General features: G+C 36.6%; 2 protein-coding genes across 4 annotated transcripts in view; one reads left to right on the top strand and one right to left on the bottom strand.

Moving 5' to 3' along the window:
• Nucleotides 1-5,767: 5,767 nt before the first annotated feature.
• On the top strand, nucleotides 5,768-7,783 carry LOC132133444 (uncharacterized). The gene is made up of 2 exons (XM_059546270.1): nucleotides 5,768-5,835; nucleotides 5,932-7,783. Exons 1-2 carry the CDS (start codon nucleotides 5,794-5,796, stop codon nucleotides 7,762-7,764), a joined length of 1,875 nt encoding a protein of 624 aa, XP_059402253.1. The 5' UTR covers nucleotides 5,768-5,793; the 3' UTR covers nucleotides 7,765-7,783.
• Nucleotides 7,784-15,331: 7,548 nt separating this feature from the next.
• Nucleotides 15,332-22,588, bottom strand: part of banp (BTG3 associated nuclear protein) — a 46,066-nt gene continuing 38,809 nt past the window's right edge. For all 3 annotated transcript variants that reach the window (XM_059546160.1, XM_059546162.1, XM_059546161.1), the window contains exons 12-13: nucleotides 21,780-21,920; nucleotides 15,332-16,338 (exon numbers count right to left, since the gene is read on the bottom strand). In XM_059546160.1, the coding sequence (XP_059402143.1) occupies nucleotides 16,228-16,338; nucleotides 21,780-21,920 (252 nt within the window). In that variant the 3' untranslated portion in view covers nucleotides 15,332-16,227. The remainder of the gene's footprint in view (nucleotides 16,339-21,779; nucleotides 21,921-22,588) is intronic.

Below are 22,588 nucleotides of genomic sequence, written 5' to 3'. Positions count from 1 at the left end.
AGGAGAACTGGCCCCCCAACTGAGCCTGGTTTCTCCCAAGGTTTTTTTCTCCATTCTGTCACCGATGGAGTTTCGGTTCCTTGCCGCTGTCGCCTCTGGCTTGCTTAGTTGGGGTCACTTCATCTACAGCGATATCGTTGACTTGATTGCAAATAAATGCACAGACACTATTTAACTGAACAGAGATGACATCACTGAATTCAATGATGAACTGCCTTTAACTATCATTTCGCATTATTGACACTGTTTTCCTAATAAATGTTGTTCAGTTGCTTTGATGCAATGTATTTTGTTTAAAGCGCTATATAAATAAAAGTGACTTGACTTGACTTGACTTATGAACCAAAACATTAGTGGGTCGAACAAGAGTGTCTGCGATGAGGGAAAAAGTAATACATTTTCCCTACACATCTTAATGTGTACACAACATATTTATTCATGGCATGAATTATTCATTTAAAAATAGCCTTATGCTTCTTGTTTTATTTAGTTTTTTTATGTATTTATTTTTTGCATGTAGGTCTTACTACATGATTTGGCAGTTTTACTTCTTTTCACATTTTTCTAATAAAAAAACAAATACATAAAATTATCATCATCCCTTTACATTTTTTCTTCATTATGATTTTTGGACAGTTGTACCACTCTGGCATTTTTTTATTTATGCCCTCAAATAACCTAGAAATTAAAGACATGTTAATAGTACAAGTCATTACATAAACATTTTTTTTTTTCTTTTTAATATCACTGGATCTAGATAAACTGTTAAGCACCATGTCATTGGCCACAACCTAGCAACCAGTCAGAACACCCTAACAACTGCACAGCCACTCCATGACAACAACATACACTACCACAAAAAGTTTTTAAATGATTTTGAAACAAGTCTCTTATGCTCACGAAGGTTGAATTTATTTGTTTAAAAAATACTGTAAAAACAGTAATATTGTGAAATATTACTGCAATTTAAAATAACAGTTTTACTCAAGAAACATTTCCTATTATTATCAATATTGAAACAATTGTGCTGCTTCATATTTCTGTGGAAACTTTGATGAATGGAAAGTTCAAAAGAACAGCATATACATTAAATAGAAATGATATGTAACATCATAAGCATTGCTTTTGATAAACTGCATTCATCCTTGCTAAATAAAAGTATTAATTTCTTTATAAAAAAAATAAATAAATCTGTAATGCCTTCATATCTGAAGCCCATTAATGTGCTCATCTTTCATCAGCCGGTTGTAACTGTATGATCATTGCTGAACACATTGCACATCTTCAGATTTATTCCATTTCATTTTTTTTAGTTGATCTGTACTATTACTCCCCAAACAATTGAGTTAATGAGTGGAGTGAGTCATAACACATCACGCATGCTTTTGGTTAGGGTTCAAGAGTTAACTACAGGACATGCTGAGACTTCTGAGGTTCAGGACAGGTCTGGGGAAATCTCAAGAGCAGCTGGTTAAAGCTAATTACAAAAACGCCAAGAAAAGGTCTAAGAAAAGCATTTCTTTTTTTTTTGCAGATGCGTCTTGATTTGATATATCTTTAATCTCAGCTGTTATGGATCTGCTTGAGGAGATGCGGTCTGATAAACATGGCTAACTACAGGACATTGTGTTCGGTGCAGGTTTTGGGAAAGCCCCAGTCAGTCACGTTTATTTAGGTCTGGTGAAGTTTCTCAGCATCCCATGCATCTCCATAACTCCAGCTTTCATCAACCCCCACATCCAGACCTGATGGTTCAGCTGCGCTTTTAAAACATTAAATGATGCTTATTAAAGGATGTTAATTAACTGTTGATGTTGTGTACTTTGTTAGGGGAAACTATTTTCTGCAGGCCGCATGTGTATAACACACTTGATAGATTATTCCAGGAACAAAAGCAACACTTTCAAAATGAATAAATACCAGCCACTTCCCACAGGAGCAACAGAGCACAACAAATACTGGGGGGGGGGGGGGGGGGGGATCCTGTTCATTTCTTGTTATCTTACTATCCTTTGAAGACAAATCTGCCATAAACTCAAACGTTATCAGCCTACAAGCGTCTTGTTGAAGTCATCAGTATTAATTCAGCTTCATTTTTAAAACTGTTTGACAGTGCAATTTCTGCTGAAGAACTACAATACCTACGAATCCTGAAGAGACAGATCTGCCAATCAGGAGGAAAGAGCTCCGCCCACTTCCATAAAGCAGTGCAAATGTCTCTCAATGTCATTATACTTACAGAATACTTACAGTATGTATGTGTATATATATAAGGAAATAGTAGTTGTAGTGGTATAATAAGTATAATAATTATTATATATAATAATAATAATGTTATAATTAATTATTATTAGCAATAATAGCAACAATTTTTCTTATTTTTTTAATACAATCTATATAATATTTTCTTAATAATAACAATTAACATAATAATTGCATCACAATTATTAACAATAACAACGAAAATAAATTATTTTGATACTATATAATCGATATAATTATAATAAAAAGTTGCCATTATTTTTACTGTCTATAATATATAATAGCATCGTTATAATAATATAGAATATATAACAATATTATAATGTTATTAATTATAACAAAATAATAATTGATATGTATTTATGTCTTCATGTATCTATGGGAAAAAATGCTGGTTTAAAACGTGAGCGTGCACTGTTGCGCTCTATCGATGGATGTGAGAGGAAATAAAGTGATTTCATGGAGTTTTTAGTGTGTTGAGAAAGAGACCAAACACTAATAGCGCTATTCAAAAGAAGTGTGACTTCACTTCACAAACACTGTATACTGAAACCGTCCAAAACACAGTTTTCAGGTATTCTCTCCACTGTGAAGTCATTATAAATGAATGTGGGAGTAAGGTTTCAAAATAACTTTATAAAATAGCCATTTTTATTATATTACATAATCACAACTGATGGCTGAAACTAAATATTTAAGTAACAACTACAGTAAATAACGGGTTACTGTGTTGATTTTGCAGCAACATCACCACGTTAACAAAATGATCAATCACTGAGTGTTTAAAAGACGTTTCACTCACTCATCCTCACTCTTGCATAACTTACTTTGCTCGTGGAGGGCTTGTGATGAACCTGTCAGATTATCATATAAGCTAGGCGTGACGTTCGCACGCGCTTTACGTTCCTGTGACGTCTCACCGGAGCCGTCCCACGCTGAATGTGTCGGAGGAGGCAGCGGACTCGGCGCAGAAGAGCGGGCAGAAGAGCGTTGAAAGCAGCAGGGAAAGGTCGAGCGAGGCCGCGGGTTCCTGACGGAGCAGCAGCGCATCTGAGCTCTCCATCCCCGCGTCAGCGCGCCGCAGCCTCGCGCCTGCCCAGCCACCAGAGCGCACGAGCCAGTTAACCTTTCCCTGACCACGGCTCGGCCCAAGCGTTTAGTGTGCAGAAATAATGCATTATTATGAAAGCGTGGCCTCAAGCAGTATTAAAAGAGCATCCACGTCGCGAGCATTTAATAGAATATGAGACTAAGTTGCATACATTTTAAAAAGATAAAGGACAAATACACAAAATTGTTCGTTTTAAATGATAAAACAATATACAAACTGTTCAAAAAATGTAAAAAAAAAAAAAAAAAATGATTTGGACACTTTTACTTGTCAATATGACAGTGCCAACTAGAATCGTTATCCAAACTTAACACAATGCAAAATATTACAGCAAAATCTATATTTGAACACTGTGAAATTTGTGTAGGCTTTACTAAAACACGCATTTTCTGTTGACTTTAGTTAAAACAAAGACCCTCTTTAAGTTGACAAAGACCACCTTTTTGGGGCCACTAGTGTCACGATCGGTGTTACAAAGAACCACGGGAGAGGGAACCAATTGCAGGTAAGTCTTTTATTAAAGGGTAATCCAAATAGAGTAAACAGTCCAGGCAGGGGTCGAGACCAAAACATCCATCCAAACATAAACAAGACACGAACACAAGGCAAGGACAAGAGCTGACGGACATGAATTAAACATTCAACAAGGATTCCGTGACACATACTCAGACAGACCAGGTATAAATACACAGAAGGTGAATGAGGGAACTGGAGACAGGTGGGGAATAATCAATTAACTCAAACAAGGAGGAAGGTGACCAAATAAGGGAACAGACAGTTAATAAGGTGACAGACACCGTGGGAAAGGAGGACATCTAGTGGAAACCCAGGGACACAACCCAGACACTGTGACAGTACCCCCCCTCTACGGAGCGGCTCCCAGACGCTCCACGACAGACACAAAACAGAGACCAGGAGGGAGGCGGACAGGTGGAGGCTCAGGGGGAGGGACGGAGGGCCAGAAAAGAAAAACATGGGGAACAGACACCAGAAGTGTGAACACCAAACAGGGAGACCAGGAGGGAGGAGGACCGGAGGAGGTTCAGGGGGAGGGACGGAGGGCCAGACTGACAGAGAGGAACAGGGACAGGAGTGAACACAAAAACAAAAAACAACATGAAGCCCCTCCAGGACGGGGCAGAAGACCAACACGTCCGTGTGGTGGAGACTGGAGTCCCCCAGGGCGGAGCAGAGGACCACCACAACCGTGTGGTCAGGGCGGAAGCCCCCCAGGGCGGAGCAGAAGACCACCACGACCGTGTGGTCGGGGCAGAAGGCCCCCAGGGCAGAGCAGAAGACCACCACAGCCATGTGGTCAGGACCAGAGCCCCCCAAGGCGGAGCAGACCTCCGTGCGGCTGGACCAACGGGACGACGAAACTCTGGTAATTCCCTGGTGTCCTTACTGGACTCCAGAAGATTGGTGCTGGCCTGACACTGCTCATGAAGATCATTGGTGACTTGTATTTGCTCATGAAGATCAATGTTGACTTGCCGTTGTTCATGAAGATCAGAGGTGACTTGCCGTTGTTCATGAAGATCACCGGTAACTTGACTCAGTCCCTGAAGATCACCGGTGACTTGACTCGGTCCCTGAAGATCACCGGTGACTTGACTCAGTCCCTGAAGAACACCGGTGACTAGCCCTGACTCTGGAGGATCAGCGGTGACTAGCCCTGACTCTGGAGGATCAGCGGTGACTAGCCCTGACTCTGGAGGATCAGCGGTGACTAGCCCTGACTCTGGAGGATCAGCGGTGACTAGCCCTGACACTGGAGGATCAGCGGTGACTAGCACATTATAACATCCATGCCATTAACAGTGACATGACATACAGGCATATATATTTAAAAAAAAATACACAAATAATGGTATTTATGCTTTCATGCTGATACTAAACACCAATATCCCCAGATTATGAAGCTCTGGTCGTTCAAGGTGAAAGTTGGTGGTGAAACGGATTCAAACTATCAACTATGGGAGTCAAGGTACTGTCAAAAGGTCTCAGGGATAAAGTTGTGGACAGGCACAAGTCAGGAGATGGATACATAAAACATTTCAAAGGCTTGATCAATGACAAGAAGCACAGTGAAGTCTATTATTAAGAAGTAGAAGATATTTGGTAGAACACAGACCGGGTCTGTGAGCATAACTGAATTTAAAAAATAAGTAAAACTATAAAGGAACAATTGAAATAGGATGGAAGAGCAGAGAGAGATAGAACGTGGTTAGTAGCAGCTTCAATACCCTGAACCCAGGTGGCTCCAATCACTATCGACCCTCCTCTGCCTGCAGGAGGAACCGCACCTGCAATGCAGAGGAGTGGCCGTGACACCAAAAAACCCCACCAAAGTAAAATCAGTTATCTATGTTATTTTTTAGGTATGGCAGGACATATCCTGGACACAACCAGAAGAGAACATGTCTTTTCCAACTCCTGACCAGCAAGAGCCAAACGAAAAGGTTAGTAGCTTGTATTTTTGTATGTTTTCTATACACCATGTTTCTTTTGCTATAGGTTACTTTTTACAATAATTACTATTATGATTATGTCATTAGGCAGGCCCATTAACAGATGGCGATGATCCTGTGTATCCCGGCGCACCTCTGACAAAAGGACAAAGTTTACTGTTGCTTATGTCCTTTATACTAAGGCACAATCTTACAACTGTTTCACTGGACCATCTACTGAAAATTTTCAATGAGCATTTTCCAGGCATGGTACCAGTGACCACATATCTTTTCCGAAAAGCTTATGGTCAGTATGGAAATTATGAACCCCATTTCTACTGTCCAACATGTGAAAACTACTTAGGGAAAAATACTGGTGAGCTACAGTGTGACATTTGTCACACAGTAACTGATTCAGACAGCTCTCTTAAAAGTGGATGCTTTTTCCTGGTTCTTAGTTTGGCCTCACAGATCAAAACATTGCTTGAGGAAAAACAAACAAAAATTCAAAAAGATTGGCTGAATTCAGATACAATTTCAGACATCCAATGTGGAGATGAGTATCAAAAACTTAAGGAATCTGGTGCAATGGGTGAAGATGACATATCTTTAATTTGGAACTGTGATGGAATCCCACTGTTCAGGAGCTCCAAGTACCAGATCTGGCCCATACAGTGCCAAGTAATAGAGCTTGAGCCTAGAGAACGAAAGGCAAATATCTGCATTCCATGTCTTTGGTTTGGGAAAAAAAAGCCCTATATGCTCACATTTTTGAAGCCATTCGTAGATGAACTGTCAATTCTACAGAAAGATGGAATTAAATGGAAAGATTCAGCAAACATAGAGCATACTTCCAAGGTTTTTGCTCTCATATGTAGTTCTGATTCAGTCGCCCGCCCACTTCTAAGGAACACTAAACAGTTCAATGGTTTTTATGGGTGTGACTTTTGCTACCATGTTGGGGGAGGTCCCTACACAAATAAAGACCCTGTGCCAAAACTTAGAACTGAAGTAGAGCACTTTGATCACGCATTGGCCGCAACACTTGAGAAAACTGTAATGGGAGTAAAAGGACCTTCACCTTTAATGAGACTTGAAAACTTTCAAATGATAAATGGATTTGTTCCAGAGTATCAACACTCTGTCTGCCTTGGGGTTACAAGGCAACTAGCTAATCTGTGGTTTGACTCCAGAAATCATGAACAAGAGTGGTACATAGGAACAAAATCAGACCTTCTAGACAAAGAGCTAGTTACAATCAAACCACCTGTTGAGATAATCAGAGTACCACAGTCTGTGGCAGACAGAAAGTACTGGAAGGCATCAGAGTGGAGGTCATTCCTCTTATTCTATGCTCTGCCTCTTCTGAATGGGGTTTTACTGAGGAAATTCTGGAACCACCTTTTTCTGTTTGTGTTTGCTATGCACATTCTGTTGGGAGAAAAAGTGAAACGCTGTGATATTGATGTAGCAGAAAGAGCTCTCAGAAAGTTCACTTCACAGTTTGAGAAGTTATATGGAGCAGCAAATATGACTTTCAATGTTCATCTACTGACACACATTACAACAAGTGTAAGGAACTGGGGGCCTCTGTGGGCCACATCAACCTTTTCCTTTGAATCATTTAATGGCACTCTGTTAAAGTACTTCCATGGAACCACCCATGTTCCTGAACAAATTGTTAGAAGGTTTCTTTGCTGGAGGAGTCTAAAGCAGAAAGCTGAAAAGGTGATGGCAGATGCAAATGATGGTGTTAAAAAGATTTTTCTGGTTTACAAAGCAGCCATTTACATTCTTGTAATTCAGCCAGCCTCAATGAAAATGTCAGGGTTTTTGGCAAACCCTGTCATGGTACACTATCACCATCCCAATCATCTGCTGTCAAAAATTTGCTGGGTGTTACAGTCAGTCAATGTGTATTTTATCATCGTTTCATCGTAAAAGGAATACTGTACCATTCAAGCAGTTATAAAAACCTTAAAAAAGGATAAACTCAACAGTAGATTTAATGGATGGACGACTGTGCATTCTTAGCATGTTAATATTCAGATTACACCATGTATCAATGCACTGTGTATTGGTTAGGGAGCTCAAGAATACCGGTAAACTGCTCTGCAGGGACAGTGAGCTAAACATTACTTCATATTTTGTTTCTGAGGTGTTGTAGTCCAACAATGTATGTGCGGTTCCCACTGATCTGTTTTACAGAAAATGTGTTTTGATAGAAGCAAAAGCCAAAAACTATGTTATTCCACTCCCAAATAATATAGAGAGAGATTAAATATGAATTGACACATGAATGAGAGATATGCATATTGCTCACTGAGCCAGTTCGTGCCCTTATCTGGATATATGTTGTTCCTTGTTTTTCTTTTTTGTATGGTGCAATGGTATGGCTCTGTGGAAGCACCCTAAATTTTGTTGTACCAGTGACAATAACGTCTTTTCTATTCGCTTATCCTCCAAGCATGCAAGTTTTTTTTTTTTTTTCATAAAATGTTATGCAATACAAAGCAAACAGTCAGAAAAATACAGTTGTCATGCCTGTTCTAAATATTAACTCACAGACAGTGTTAAGTGAATTATTTTTGGTTACTGTGAAATTATGAAACTATTGAAATATCTGTTTTCTTTTTATTGACAATAAATGTGGAAAACAATCATATTGCAATTTTGTATAGCAAAAGTACACTTTTAAGTAACATACTTAATGTGATAGTAGTGCATTTATAGTATAGCGTAAGCACCTACAAGTTATACTGTATTTATGAAAATCCATCTGTTAATCGCTGGGATCGCTGCATGCTTTTTCAATGCAAAACACTTCTGAATATGTGTACTATATCAATTTAATATTTAGTGTATTTAAGTATACTTAAGTAGCACAATTAATTTAACCTATTGCTAATATATTGTAAACTAAATTAATTTAGGTTAACTATCTAATTACACTTATAATAAATTTCAGTGTTAGTGCTATTTAGTATATTTATATAGTGTACTTAAATAGCACATTTGTGAATACATTTCTAACATATTTCTGTTGAAATAATTTAATTTAAACTCTCTAAAAGTACACTAACAATGAACTAACAATGAACTATTATTAATGCGTTAAAAATGTACTTGTAAGAAATACAGTAATAAAACTATTCTGTGTAATTTTTCAATAGTATATCTTATTTATATGCACTAAAAATACATTTAAAATATCAATGGTATTTAGTATACTTTCTTAATTACACTTAAGTACTACTTTAGTATTTTCACTAGGTGAAAATAAAGTGTACTTGAGTGCACTAAAAACACTTAATTACAAGAAAGTAATTTGTAGTACATTCTTATTTTTTGTGCTAAAAACAACTGTAAAAACAATACATTATAAATACACTAATTAAAAGTATGTTTTAATTTAAATAGTAATTAATTGTAATTAATAAAGTATACTAAAAGCCTTATTTTTTTTAAATGTATTTTTAGTGCATTAAAAAAATATATACTTTTGAAAAAATAGAAGAGTTTTTTAGTGTATTTCTTACAAGTACATTTTAACACATTAAAAATAATTCATTGCTAGTGTACTTTGATAGCTATGTAAAAGTACACTAACAATGAACTATTTTAATGCGTTAAAAATGTACTTGTAAGAAATACACTAAAAAAACTTCTATTTTTTCAAAAGTATATATTCTTTTATGCACTACAAATACATTTAAAATATAAATGGTATTAAGTATAATTTATTAATTACACTTAAGTACTACTAAAGTAAAAATATACTTTTAATTAGTGTATTAATAGTGTATTATTTTTACAGTTGTTTTTAGCACAAAAAATATGAATGTACAACAAATGTAATTTCTTGTACTTAAGTGTATTTTTAGTGCACTAAAGTACACATTTTTTTCACCTGGGGCCTCCCTGGATCAGGACATCACTCCTAACTGGATGAAAGAGGTGGAGGAAACAGATCAGAGAAGAGACTAAGTGATCTACAGCAACTGAAGAAGCTGCAGGAATTTATGACAAAGAGTGGTCATTGTGTGCACATGATAACAATATCACCAATTCTCCACAGATGTGGCTTATTTGGGAGGGTTGCAAGAAAAACTACTCTCTTCAAGAAAGGCCACATGCAATCAGACTGAGCTTTGCCAAAACACGCCTTAAGATTCTGAGAAAGATGAGACTTAAACTGAATTATTTGGCCTCCGCTCCAATCAATATGTCTGACGGAAATCCAATCCAGTCACCATCCAAATAACAGCATTCCTGCAGTAAACCATTGAGGTGGTGGGATCCTGTTCTGGGTGTTTCTCTGAGGCAGGGACTGGAGCACTTGTGAGGAATGAAGGAAGAATGGATGGGACAAAATATCAAAGTCGAATTCTTGAGGAAAATCTGCTGCTATCTGCCAGAAAGTTGTCAATGGGAAGAAGGTTTACCTTCAAACATGACAATGACTCAAAACACACAGCAAAACTGAGCACACAGTGGTTGAAGGAGAAAAGGTGAAAGTCCTTGCATGGCCTCGTCAGTGACCAGACTGAAAATCTGTGGAATGACTTGAAGACTGCAGTCCACAAACACTCATCATCAAATTTAACTGAACTTGAGCGGGCAAATATCTCAAAGTCTAGATGTGCAAAGTGTGTAGAGATACAGATAAACCCCAACAGACTAAAGGCTGTAAATAAAGGAAAGGGTGGTTCAACAAAATACTGACACAAGGGGTGATCCTCTTTGCACCTCAGTGATTCCGGAATTTTTTTTTTTACAGTACATATTACATTTCATTTTACTCTCATTATGAAACAGTAGAATTAAAAAAATGTGGTGGAGGGGACACTTGGATTATCTTCAACTGCGTCTATCAGAACATTTGGGGGTGTTGCTCATTGTCTTAAATGATGTAATGGACCAACATAATCATTTTGGACCATTAATCAGTTTTCAGCATAAGCTCTAATCCTATTAGAAGATAATGTGATAAATGGGTTGTGAAATCGCGCGAAACCAATGTAGGTCATGGTTGCGACCACGTAAATCTGCGTTCCGCTCAGAAGGTCCTGTAAATAAAAGAAACCTGTAAATTCAGCCACGAGTCCACACACAAAAACATGAGCTCACTCGAATGATTATGCACTGAACTTGAACCCATGGGGTCAAAAACATAAAATACGCCAGTGCGCAGCATTAGGGTCATAAAATCTGACCTTGTCTCCTGTCTGCTGTGCGTGGGCCCAGGCTGCTCAGCCATCTCGCACTACGTTATCAGATCAACAAGAGCTGATTTAATATCTTGGAGACAGACTACTTTCATGTTTTGACTTGAGAAACAGTTTCCCTGCATTAGATAAAGCATATAAAAGAAAAATTCAGAGGACATGTAGGTCAGGCCAACAAAGATAATGCTACAGTACATGCCGTCTATTCATAGTTGACCTTTAACCGCTGTAACATTTGAAAAAAAAATGTGTTGTAATTTAAAGAAGTATTTCTATGAAAAGGTATACCACACCTATGAAACATGTTCAGGTCAAGCTCGGACACTTAAAATATATTTATTATATTTAGATTAGATTATTTAGACGAATAAGAAAAAAATATTTACAAACTTTAACAGGATGGAAATAATGAAATAAAAAGTTATTAACGTGAATTAACGTGAATTAACATAATACATGAAAAAAGAACACCATTGCACCAGGATAAAGACAAAAAAATAGCAGAAATCCTACCAGGATGGAACATAACAGAAAGCAAAAAAATTAAAAATAGTGATAAAAAAGGATGGGGAAAAAATCTGCAGAATTCCTAACAGGATGGGAAAATTTACAGGGTTCATATCGAGAAGAATATGACAGGATGGAAATAAAAAGGAAACTAAAAGAAGAAAACAAGGTAGAAAGGAAAGAAAGAGAGAAAGAAAGAAAGAAAGAAAGAAAGAAAGAAAGAAAGAAAGAAAGAAAGAAAGAAAAAGAAAGACAAAATATAATGTTTGTAAATGAAATGTTCATGAATGAATGATCTTTTGAAACACACCAATTACTGCAATTGTATCAAACAGGGTGGAAGGTTTAGGAGCGAGACAGAGTAGTTTCATAGTACATATAAATCAATTACTTCCCTATGTTGGTGATGTTGTTTTCCCATTAAACATCCTAGTCAGGATCATGATGTCACTAAGGACCTGGCTTTCACTATAAAGAATAATTGGAATAACAGGGTGTAAAGTGATACTGAGGACACTGATATGATTTCATAAAAACTGTAAGACATTTTCTTAAATACATAAAGACATGTTATTCAATATAAGACAAATTAGATGTTGTATTCTGGGACATTTCATCTTCATCTTCTAAAGGGGAGAGACAGAATAAACTCTATTAATTAAAAGAGGATACCGCAGCCCAAATTATGACAAAACTAACACAGACTGGTAGCGGATGAGGAGGAAATCCCAAAAAAAAACACCAGACTCCACCCGAGAAAAGAGTGGGACGATGAGAACAAGTGTGAGAACCAGAAATCAGAGGGAAAAGATGAAGAAAGTGATAGATTCCTTAAGAGAGACGGGTGGATGGTGTACAGAAGATGCGTAATAGGAGACTTTGAGACTAAAAGAAAACAAAAGGAAATAGAGAGATGTTTTTATCAGTGTTTATATGGGACACTTTCTGCACGCAATCCAAAATACACCATTATGTTACAGAAAGCGTGGGAAAACAAAAAAAATAAATTTTATGTCCTCACCCCTGCTCTAAAGATACAAATAATCTGACCAAAACCCATAGCAGCGGGAGAGGATGTGTTAGCAACTATGTATCATTGCCATAACAAAACGCTCAGTGGCGCCTGGCCGGAGACCTTAAAAGTCCAGACTACTACAATACGGGATATTCCATCGGTGATTTCAGAACGGGGGAGAGGCTGACTTGATCCCATTAGAGACGAGGGAGTCAGAGTAGGAGTTTTGGGGGGCTCTAGAGAGAATATATGGTGATCTCACAAACCAAAACATGGGTCTCATGACTCTCGCTATGGTGTTCTGGTAAACTGAAGCAAATCACATAAATATAAAACAAAAATAGCAACCGAATGCATTGCCGCTTGCTTCTAATCACTCCCGGTCATTAGATTGCAATCATTAAACCACAATGCGTGTGATGACTGTTCAGTGGCTCAACACTAAATCAACACCAACACTTAACTTGCAATAATGTGTGTAGAATAATGGCTTTGTTTGGATTGGATCTGCTTTGAATACTGTAGTATGGGCCGTTGTCAGGAAACTAAACTTGTGTGCAAAGTATCCTCATAACTTACTATGAAAGAGAATCTAATCACTTTTGTTTTGTTTGTAAAGCTGAATATATATATATATATATATATATATATATATATATATATATATATATATATATATATATATATATATATATTAGTTTGTTGTTAAATGTTAGGGCTTTTTCCCCATTAAATATCAACCAATTTGCGCAGTCATATTAATCACCTTTACACAAACTTTTTTTTTTTTTTACTTTGCTTTTACTGAAATTAAGTGTTTGTTTTTTAACTATTTTATTCTAACAACGTTCAACCCTGTTATGCTGTGATATTTTAGTTTAAAAATGTTTTTGGTCTTTTCTTTTTAAAGCTATTATCACTTTTAAAAGCTATTATCTTTTTTCATAATTCTATTCTTTAAAAAAAACACTGTTCAACCCTGTTTTATTGTGATATTTTAGTTTTGAAATGTTCTTGACACTGTATTTGAGAGACTGGCATAATTTCTGACCTCATGGGGTAGGTTTAAAAAGGTGTAGGTTAGGCTTATAATTGGACCTGTCTTACTCAAAATTCAACTCTGTTGTGGAAAAAAAATAGAAAAATTGTTGCTGGAAAAATATTATTCTTATTTCACATGGCACAAGAACAATGGCTTTATTAAAAATTTTGCAAAGATCTCCAACCCCACAATAGTTGGAATATAATGGGGTTGACAGCTTTAAGCTAGAGTTTGCAACAATAAATACCTACTGGTAGAAAGGAAGAAAGGAAGAAAGAAAGAAAGAAAGACAAAATATAATGTTTGTAAATGAAATGTTCATGAATGAATGATCTTTTGAAACACACCAATTACTGCAATTTTATCAAACAGGGTGTTTTAGGAGTGAGACAAAGAGTAGTTTCATAGTACATATAAATCAATTACTTCCCTATGTTGGTGATGTTGTTTTCCCATTAAACATCCTAGTCAGGATCATGATGTCACTAAGGACCTGGCTTTCATTATAAAGAATAATTGGAATAACAAGGTGTAAAGTGATACTGAGGACACTGATATGATTTCATAAAAACTGTAAGACATTTTCTCAAATACATAAAGACATGTAATTCAATATAAGACAAATTAGATGTTGTATTCTGGGCCATTTCATCTTCATCTTCTAAAGGGGAGAGGCAGACTAAACTATTAATTAAAGAGGATAGGCTTTATTAAACATTTTGCAAAGATCTCCAACCCCACAATAGTTGGAATGTAACGGGGTAGACAGCTTTAAGCTAGAGTTTGCAACAATAAATACCTACTGGTTCTCTGTAAAGCTATTAAACATATTTCTAAATTTGGGGTAATAAATTAAGAATCAGCAGCTGAAAACAGCTGTTCAACCCTGTTATATTGTGTAATTTAAGAAAAAAAAATGTTCTTGACATTATATTTGAAAGATTGGATTTTTTTTTTCATCTGTATTGTCACACATTTGTGTTTCATTTTGGTTACATTTATATTGGACTTGTCAAGCTCAAAAGTTAAATTCTGTGGTGGAAATTTTTTTTTTATTGCACGAAGCAAAAGAATATTAATTGAACTGAATATTTTGCACAGATCTTCAACCCCCCACAATATTTTGAATATAACAGGGTTGGCGCAAAACATGTTTTAAAAGAACAATAGCATTTTGTTTTAAATTATAATTTCAAGGAACCCTGAAATTGAGTGAGAATTTACTCAGTAATCTATTTTCAAGTTAAAGGCCCATGTCTATTAATTTCAAAGATCCAGTGACAAGGTTGAAAAATTGACAGCTTAGAGTTTAGAGTTCGTAATAATAAATAACTTGACATCTTAAAGGTTAGAGTTCATGATAATAACTACTATCACATATTTATCATTTGAGGTAATATTTAAAAAAAAACAGCTATTGAAAACCCCTTATTTATTGAAGACCAATGTGAATTTTTAAGAATTTTTAATTTCACAATTTTATTAAAAAATTGGTATGCATAGTAAGGAATGGGATTCCAAATACCCATAATCTCACTCTCACACCCACAATTTGTGTCATCATAAACTCAAGAAAATAAAACGTTATGACCTGCCAAAAAACTGGTTCGTATTAAGGTATGAAACATAAATCACATCTTTGCCACATTTCACAGCAAAATCAAGTCATTTCAATAGAAATTGTGCCTTGAGAGTTTCGTTACTCAAGACGCTGTATTTCAAAACAAAGGTCATTTATTCAGTTTGAACAAATCCTTCATACACAAATATATGTATATATATACATATATATAATATTTCTATACATGAAAAAGTACATATTTCATATACTACATTAACACATTGTTGACATATTTTCCTGTGCATTAGTAAACTGCCCTACAAAATCTCCGCAAAACTTTAATTGTTTTTTTTTTTTTCATACAATAATGTTTTATGAAACAAAAAGTATTTAGACAACCATTATGAAAACAAATTAATTACTGATAAATGAAGACGGGGCGGCCCTGAAATAAACCCCCAGATCTCCACCGATACAAACACGCACACAAAAGTCACAAAAGCATAGCAAACCGGAAAAATCTTGGATTATGAATTGAAGCATATTTTACACTGCTGCTTTTTTGTAATATCAGATAGGTAAAGCCTACAAAGTGTGATGCTCATGTACTAAAAATGACACTTGTGACCAGTTAAAGCCCAGTAACTTGACTGTCTGCTTGAATCTTTAGTAAAACATGCTTGTTCTTTGTGTGTAAGGTACTTCAGACTGACCGGAGAGGAAAAAGCCTTCTATTTTTCACTGTTTTGTTCAGTGTCGGAGAGAGTGGACGAACCAGCGATGAAGCAAGCATTGCTTTTACGTTACTAAGTAGACCGAATGCAGTTACTGTTATTGGTGGGGGACGGCCAGTAGTTTCCATATGAGCTGACATGTTAAAACAAACTGCATTTGTTTTACTTGGATTTAGTCAATAACTGTTGACATATGATGGTGGTTTATGCTGAGAATTTGAGTTTGAGTGGCCATGCTCCTCAGTTTCACCCTCTCTCTGACTCTCTAGCCAAATATCTTTGTTTACGCACATGTGAGAAGTTTGCACGTGAGTGGCTCAAGTGCCTGGCATCTGTATCTGAACCACCTCTCCGTTCTCGGCCTGCTGGAGCTGAATGGCATTCTTCACATCCATCTCCGCCTGCAGAGCTGGAGTCAGACCTTCAGCCTGAGAAGCAAAAACAGAGTGAATGTGTCATTTTTGTGCCATTAGAAAACCAAATGCAACTGCAAAAATACTTATTGTTTCAAACAGGCTTCCTGAACATTAACTCCATCTGCCACCTCCATCCCTTCCACCTCAAATTCACACCACCAGATGAAATATTACAGCTAATTTTGACATATCAACTTGTAGTGTTTATATATATATACAAACCCGATTCCAAAAAAATTGAAAGGCGTTTTCTCTGGCGTCCATTTAAAATGGACTGTGGCAAAGTGGAAAACTGTTTTGTGGTCAGACGAATCAAAATTTGAAGTTCTTTTTGAAGAACTGGGATGCCATGTCATCCGGACTAAAGAGGACAAGGACAACCCAAGTTGTTATCAGCGCTCAGTTCAGAAGCCTGCATCTCTGATGGTATGGGGTTGCATGAGTGCGTGTGGCATGGGCAGCTTACACATCTGGAAAGACACCATCAATGCTGAAAGGTATATCCAAGTTCCAAATATCCTCTTTCAGGGAAGACCTTGCATTTTCCAACATGACAATGCCAGACCACATACTGCATCCATTACAACATCATGGCTGCGTAGAAGAAGGATCCGGGTACTGAAATGGCCAGCCTGCAGTCCAGATCTTTCACCCATAGAAAACATTTGGCGCATCATAAAGAGGAAGATGCGACAAAGAAGACCTAAGACAATTGAGCAACTAGAAGCCTGTATTAGACAAGAATGGGACAACATTCCTATTCATAAACTTGAGCAACTTGTCTCCTCAGTCCCCAGACGTTTTCAGACTGTTATAAAAAGAAGAGGGGATGCCACACAGTGGTAAACATGGCCTTGTCCCAACTTGTGTTGATGTGTTGATGCCATGAAATTTAAAATCAACTTATTTTTCCCTTAAAAAGATGATCCATTTGATATGTCATCTATGTTGCATTCTGAATAAAATATTGAAACTTGAAACTTCCACATCATTGCATTTTGTTTCTATTCACAATTTGTACAGTGTCCCAACATTTTTGGAATTGGGTTTGTGTATATATATATATATATATATATATATATATATATATATATATATGAAACTGAACAAACATCGACTGAATACTACATTAATGCACAAAGTTCATAGTGACAGTGTGTCTTGAATAGATACACCAAAATGAACTCTTGGCTTTAAAGAAACAATGTTCAATAGAAGTGTTTGTCTGCAGCACGGTCTGGAATGTCTGTTTTTATTAAGATTCCATTGTATAGTGGAATCACTGTCAGCTGATACATATCTATCGCAGCGCTGTACATCCTGTTATTTGACCAGCCTTAATACCACCTGCTTTAGCATAGTAATGGAGGCAGTGAAAGCAGACCAATACAACACTGACAGGTGTACAGATTGATACAACTAAACCAAAGATCAGGACAACAACAAGAGATGGAAAACAAGGAGAAAAGTAAAGGGTCAGACAAAGGCTACACTCTATCCCAGTCGTCGAAATAAAAACACTGCCTCAAAAAAAGAAAAAAAAAGGGAAGAGGGAGTGATCCAGGGAGAGACAACGCAGGATGAGTCACTTCAGAGTATGTGCAGTGAGTCATTCCTTCCTCAACACACACCAGAGGAACGGACCGCACACCTGCACGGTGCACAGGCTCAAACTGTACTCAAGGGCAAAGCCCCGAAGTGCCAAGACTCCTATAACACAGCCTGCCTGATGCAAGACACTCACGAGCTGTGCTTTTCATCTTAGGTGCTAAGTGTTCACTCCACAGGGGCTGATTTCCTGCAGCTCCACAAGAGGGCACTCATTAGAGACAATGACTGAATCGCTCAAAAGCATCACTTTCAAACACTTCTGTCAGACTGTACAGAGAACAGATCCTCCTGGCCAGAAACATCTCTTTACTTTCGACGATTTTTATCTGTAGTGATCGGATGTGTGATATGGAAGCTATTAAATTAAAAAAATAAAGGGGTGTGTTCATGAAAAACTGTCTGTAAACACTACCACATGTTTTGTGCAGCAGATGAGAGCTAAACTTCGAATAGAAAGAAGCGCTGTGACCTCTGGTGCAAGAAGACGTCGGCTCAACTAAGTTGACCAATTATTAAGCTTTCCTATAGTTTAAAGCATTTTGATATCATTTCTTAGCTCATCAAGTAGATTGCAATGGGTCAACGATGTAAAAATTCAACTATTATTTGTTATTTAAATTTTTTATCTGAGGTACACCATTGTTAAGTTGTACATTTTTTGTTGTTTTTTATTTATTTTGTGATCATGATGTAAAAAAAATTTCTCAGATGCCCACTTAATATGCATTTATTAAATTACTTATTTATACTTGATTTATTTTCCACTAATGTTATTTTTATGTTTGTTTGTTTTAATGTTAGTTACTGATTATTATATAAAATTTTTGTCCATGATGTCCACCTAAAATTCACTAATTTACTAGAACTTTTTTCACTAACATTCTTGGTATTTATTTATTTTGTAATCATTATATTTAATATTTCTCCCCAATATCCACTTTTATTTATTTTAACTTTTTACATTTTACTTTAAATCCACTAATGTTCCAGAGTTTTTATTTTTTTATATTTGCTTTTTGTCCCCAATATCTACTTATAATACACTTATTTGGTATTTATTTCTAATAACTTTATTTGTTTTATTTCACTAAGGTTGATTTCTTATAATTTTATTAAAATGTATAATTTAAGTATTTCTTATTCATTGCTGTTATTTTTTTCACATGCTCTCCGACTATATATGACAAGTGTCCAAGTTTTGAATGAAAAACAGTGCACAACACAACAATTACAGCCAATCAGATTATATTTGATCTTTAATACAAAGCTTTTTAGAGCAGGAATTTGGACCAATAGGATCTCACTGTGGGTGTGGCAACGATAAAAGAAATGGATGAAAAATCAAGTCACATCTGCAAATAGTAGAGACTATTTAAACTGAATCAAATTGATGCATGTATACATGTATGAAAATATAAATACATGAAATACATAATGTCTTTATCCAGGTTGCGATATAGTTTTACATTTAAATTTTACAATTAAAAAAAAAAGAGCAAGATATAAAACATGCTAAAATTGATTTCCATGTAAACAAAGTTTCCACCAAACTGTCTTCCAAAAACAGCCGGTAGTTTTCTGTTTGCCAACTTTAGCACAGCTCCACTACTAAGTGAGCTCATGCCATCATTCATATTCATTTCCTCTGACAGCTGTTTATTTTATCCCCATGTCACACTGACAGGTGGTTTGTCACAGAACGGTGGTAATCTAGAATCGATTTTACTCGCTTGACTGCATCAAATGTTGTGCTCTATTCAAGCATCATAGTCCATTAACAGTTTTCCAAAACTTTGATGTGTACAGTATAATTGCAGAGCCAATTTGGAAGGCGTCCAGACCACCAAGTGAAGCAAGAGGTAAATCTAAGAACCTCTGATGGGGTCTGCGTACGGATGCAATCATCAAACCGTTCCCACAAACTGCTTTCCGGGGTATGGTACAGCCTGCTTAGACAAAGATGAGACACTACATATTTGAAGGTCGGCCAAAACACAAGTGTGTGTGTCCATGAGAGAGAGAAAGAGAAAAAGAAAGATGCAGGTCACTCAGATAACAAGCCGTACAACCAATTTGGCTGTGTTACAGCACATCCGATGACAGAATGTACTTCAAAGAGAGGAAGGGGAGCATTTGTTTGTTTTTTATGGCCTTTGTTTACAGCAGAGTATAGAGAAGGGGGAGGGGCTGAAAAATAAGAGGTCTTGCTGACGTCATCAGTATAGGAAACTCGTTTCAGAGGCGGAGCAAGCATGTCATTTATATATAATTTATCATTTATATAAAACATTTTAAGACTTTTTTTCTGAAATAACGTGCGATGATAATCGAGCACAATATGGACAATACATCAATAAAGCAAATTGAAAAAATTACTGATTTTAAGCAGGAAATGCCCTTTAAGACGATTCAAACCATAAGCGCCCAAATGGTCTAAAGAGGTTTAAGTTGTACCAGCCTAACCACTTTAAAGGGCAACTGTGGTAAAGGCCTCGTCCCCCTCCCTGTTACCAAATAGCTCACATTCCCACGCTCACAAAAGCCATATTGGGGGTGCGTGCTAGTGCCGTGAGTGTTTTAAAAAAAATGTAAGAGGGACGGTCACAACAAAGGGCTTTGAAATGCTTGATGTTCTCGTTGATTTGTGCTTCAGCATTTTGACTTTCAGTGAAAATATTTTAATTATGTCAATATATTTATTTGTTATAGTCCATTTCACTCAATTGTATTCAACGATAATGTGCAAAATGACAAAAATGTGTGCCAAAAAGCAACAGACTGCACTTGAGTTATTTGAGTTTTTTGCAGACATGCAGCTTTTCACCTCACAAGACATTAACTGATGGACTGGAGTGGTGTGGATTACTTCTAGATTATTGTGATGTTTTGATCAGCTGTTTGGACTCTCATTCTGATGGCACCCATTCACTGCAGAGTATCTATTGCTGAGCAAGTGCTGTAATGCTAAATTTCTCCAAATCTGGTCTGATGAAGAAACAACCTCATCCACAGCTAACTTTTATTTTTGGGTGACCTATTCCTTTACATTTAAATCATTTTATTGTCATGTTTTTTTTTTTATCTCGCCACAAAATCTGAAAATTTGATACTAATTTTGCTCACAAGATTTAACAATGATTGCTCTTTGCTTCAGATTAAAAGAAGTTTCTTCTTCTCTAAAGACAGAAACGTTAAAGCAGATGTGAAATATGCAAGTCAAATTGTAACTATGCTCCTCAACCCTAGCTTGGAGCCTCACATGAATCAAACACGTTGAGTGCAGCTGGGGAAATGTGGTGACCTGTAATGACTGTCAAACATCTAAATGAGTTTGAATATGCGTGCACGCCATATCACGGCTCCGAAATGCCGTAATGGCATCATGGGGAAGTGATTATTGTGAAAACACACATCAAGGAGCACTGGAGCATGTTGAGAACTTGATGTAGAGCATGAGATGGAAAAGAGGGATAAAAATTTGAAAACAGACAGAGAGGAAAGGGACAACAAAAGGCAATTTATTATTCAGAGGAAAAACAAACTGATCTGGGTTGCTGATTAGCTGAAAGTGAGTGTGGAGAGCAGGTTAAGATCACAGCCTACGATTTCTAGAAAGAACACATGGTGAGAGAGCGAGTTTGATCACACATATTGGTGACTACGCCACCCAGCGGTGTTGGCTCAGAATTGCTGCCCACCATAGAGCAAATCGGTGCATTCATCGCACACCTGTGCGACAGTGGTGGTCGTTTTGAGACAGAAAACATTCCTATCTGAAATAAAATGGCTGTACATCACAGATAATGCTGACATTGTGTTTGTGTGTTTCTGGCTTATCTCACTTGTACTGCGCCGGTGTGGTCGGTCACCGTTCCCAGCTGGACGTATTGCACCTGAATATCGTTACCCTGGAGAGGAGATGTGTCAACCCCACCCGTCCCGTCGGTCGACGCCACTGCGATGAGCTGTGGTCCTCTTAAAACCTAGGAAATAGGCAGAAAAATTAGAAATATTAACACTATGCTAACATTTTGGGAAACAGCTAGGTCAAACTATTCTGAATGCTTATTTATCTGTGGGAAAGTGCTCTAGACACAGCACAACTGTTAAATTTCCCAACATGGGTACGTAGTTTTAGTGAGTATCATTCCTAAGTGACAATGTGACTAATTTCGGTGAGTAATGCTGTCTTACATGTGAGCGGTGTGTGACTGACAAATTAGAGTCAGACACTAAAATGCATTGCAAGCTATTCTCTAAATTACCAGCACAAATACTCTTCGGATGAAGAATCAAAACAACCAGATGAGTTTCAAATCACACTCGGCTGAACAGAGTTTAAATGTCACGCCACCAACTTTCTGGGTAATGGGTATGTGGTTACTTTTGAAATTATTTTCTTTTATCTTGAGAGATGTGCATCAGTGTAGCTATAGTTAACTAAAACTGAAATCAAAAATCATTTTCAGTAACAGAATAAAGAAAATTAAGCATTAGATGATAAATGTAAAAAAAAAAAAAAAGTTACTAAAATGACTAGAACTGAAAAAATTAATAAATAAATACAGCAAGAAAGCTAAAAAGAAATAAAAAGTATTAAATAAGTAAATTCATAAATATTTCATGTTCATAAATATTATAATAAAATAAT

The sequence above is a fragment of the Carassius carassius genome, chromosome 50, assembly GCF_963082965.1.
Source record: "Carassius carassius chromosome 50, fCarCar2.1, whole genome shotgun sequence".
Classification (NCBI taxonomy): Eukaryota; Metazoa; Chordata; class Actinopteri; order Cypriniformes; family Cyprinidae; genus Carassius; species Carassius carassius.
The sequence above is the reverse complement of the archived record's forward strand: the minus strand, read 5'-3'. Positions and strand labels throughout refer to the sequence as shown.

Bases quoted from the DNA above. Each gene is read 5' to 3' on its own strand.
- LOC132133444 (XM_059546270.1), top strand. From the start codon at position 5,794: ATGTCTTTTCCAACTCCTGACCAGCAAGAGCCAAACGAAAAG. The intron at 5,836-5,931 runs GTTAGTAGCTTG...TTATGTCATTAG, and splicing joins AGCAAGAGCCAAACGAAAAG to GCAGGCCCATTAACAGATGG.